The sequence below is a fragment of the Numenius arquata genome, chromosome 9 (assembly GCF_964106895.1).
Source record: "Numenius arquata chromosome 9, bNumArq3.hap1.1, whole genome shotgun sequence".
NCBI lineage: Eukaryota > Metazoa > Chordata > Aves > Charadriiformes > Scolopacidae > Numenius > Numenius arquata.
In genome coordinates this window covers 58,711,307-58,713,344 of record NC_133584.1, presented here as the reverse complement: position 1 = coordinate 58,713,344, position 2,038 = coordinate 58,711,307, and the positions used below count along the sequence as shown (strand labels likewise).

The window sequence follows — 2,038 nt, the reverse complement described above, 5'->3', positions numbered from 1 at the left end:
CTGCGTGTCCGGGTTGGTGAAAGCTGATGGTTAGCGGCGAGGAGAAGCCCATTGGAGCACGGACCTGGCTGCCAGGAGCCTTTGTGAGTGGGACCAGTGGGTCGGGGTGACATTGCGCATGCCGGAGAGCAAACAACACCTCTTTGGAGATGGATTTGCTCAAGTTTCTGCTCCTGCTGTGCCACTTGTGGCAGGAGTCCCTCTATAAAACCCAGGGCCTCCAAGGTCCCTCACTGTGGCCGTCTCAGACCTGCTTTGCTCCTGGTGTGCTGAGATCTCTGCTGGCCTCCAGCCATGAGGGTGCTCTACGTGGTCTTTGCTGTGCTCCTGCTTTTCTCGTTGGCCACCCCAGGTAAGACATCAGCACATGGAGGGGGATAAAGGGATCCTGACCTTGGAGGCTGGGAGTTCGGGTGCCTGTCCCCTCTCCAGCCTTTGTGCCTTGGGGTGGAGGGAGGTGGATCATCTCACTCAGCTTTGGCAATGGAGGTCCGCTACCTGCATCTGGCTCTGGCTGGTGATTGACCCAACTGATTTGGGATGAGATGAACACTGCACTGCAAACGCCTGTCTCTTGTGCTCATGCAAAGGGATCTTTGTAAGCTGCAGTACTGACAAACATAGAGATGACCCAGAGAAGCTGTGGCTGCCCCATCCCTGGAGGTGTTCAAGGCCAGGCTGGATGGGGCTTTGAGCAATGTGGTCTGGTGGGAGGTGTCCCTGCCCATGGCAGGGGGTTGGAACTGGATGATCTTTGAGGTCCTTTCCAACCTGAACCATCCTAGGATTCTATGATTTTAAGAGTCCAATGGTCCCCCAGCTCAATGGGGACAGAAAGCATGGGTCTCATCCTACCTGGATTTAAAGCCAAAGGTACCCTGCAAGGAGATAACTTGTGGGGCTCTGCTGTCCTATGTGACATTTTCTCCTATAACCCATCTCTCTCTCCCTCCCATCACAGGTTACGGGCAGCATAAGGGCGCTTGTGGCGGGTACTGTTCCTACATGTGTGGCAAAAGAGACGAGTGGACTTTCAATCAGTCCTGCGGGAAGATGTACTGTTGCATCCCCCCACCCAAAAAGGGAAAATGATTGTGGAGGAATCCAGCCAGGGAGGAAGAGCAAGCACCCGTGGTGGGGCTCCCAGTGCTGTATTCACTGTGTGCCAGGGACGGTGTTCATTGTTTTAAAGTAAAGACGGGCAGATGTGATTTCTGTGTGCTGTGTGGTTCATTCACCTCCCAGCAGGGCAGCCCCAAGAGATGTTCTGCAGCCAGACCTCCCTGGACCGTGATCACAACACACCTCTGACAGCCCCAGACATTTCTGATGGCCCCAGATCTGTGACACTGAGGTGACACACTGGAAGAGAAAAGGTTTGGGGATGTTCCCATTGCTTCTAAGCAGGGTGGTGGGAAAGGCTGGGAGAAGATTGATTGCCTAACATTGTGCCTCCCTCCTCCACAAGTTAAATCCCAGTTTAGTTTTAGGGGACACGACAGCCCCCAGTGCCCCATCAGTCCCATCCAGCCTCTGCACAGGGGACCTCAGTCCTGTTGTGGGGCTAGGGACCGGAGGAAAACAGCCACCACTTTCCCCTTGTGCCCCCAAAACCCCACTCCCGGGGTGCCTCTCGAGCACCCTCATCCCAGTGCAGCCACTCGGGTTTCCTGGTTCTGTGGCTGTGCTGTACCCCCTTACACAAAGCAGGTGACTTTTCAACGTAGAGTATTATAATAACTGTGACCCCTTGGGGTCACCCTTAATGGGGGAAAAGACAAGGAGAATTTCTTCAATGTCCACTTCCCCGTCCCCTCCACTGTGTGAGAAACTATTCATTCCAGGGAGACAGGGAGTGATCTGGTGTTGGGTGGCTCAGAGCATCCTGGCAAAGGGCAGCCAGGGAAGCACCGGGAGTGATGCTGGAGGGTGAGATGTCAAGAAGGGTCAACTCCCTGACTGGCTCATGGGACAGAAAACAGTCCTGTTTCTCTGAAACCCCCCAGGAAAAAGAAAGTTCCCATCCATGGGGCCTTTC

General features: G+C 54.5%; 1 protein-coding gene across 1 annotated transcript; it reads left to right on the top strand.

Annotated features, from left to right (window-relative positions):
* Positions 1-294: 294 nt before the first annotated feature.
* Positions 295-1,092, top strand: LOC141468820 (small basic protein 1-like). Its single transcript, XM_074154023.1, has 2 exons — positions 295-352; positions 962-1,092. Exons 1-2 carry the CDS (start codon positions 295-297, stop codon positions 1,090-1,092), a joined length of 189 nt encoding a protein of 62 aa, XP_074010124.1.
* Positions 1,093-2,038: the final 946 nt, after the last annotated feature.

Excerpts from the sequence above, each read along its gene's own strand:
- LOC141468820 (XM_074154023.1), top strand. The coding sequence starts at position 295 with ATGAGGGTGCTCTACGTGGTCTTTGCTGTGCTCCTGCTTTTCTCGTTG. Across the intron at positions 353-961 it reads TTTCTCGTTGGCCACCCCAG|GTTACGGGCAGCATAAGGGC; the intron begins GTAAGACATCAG and ends CTCCCATCACAG.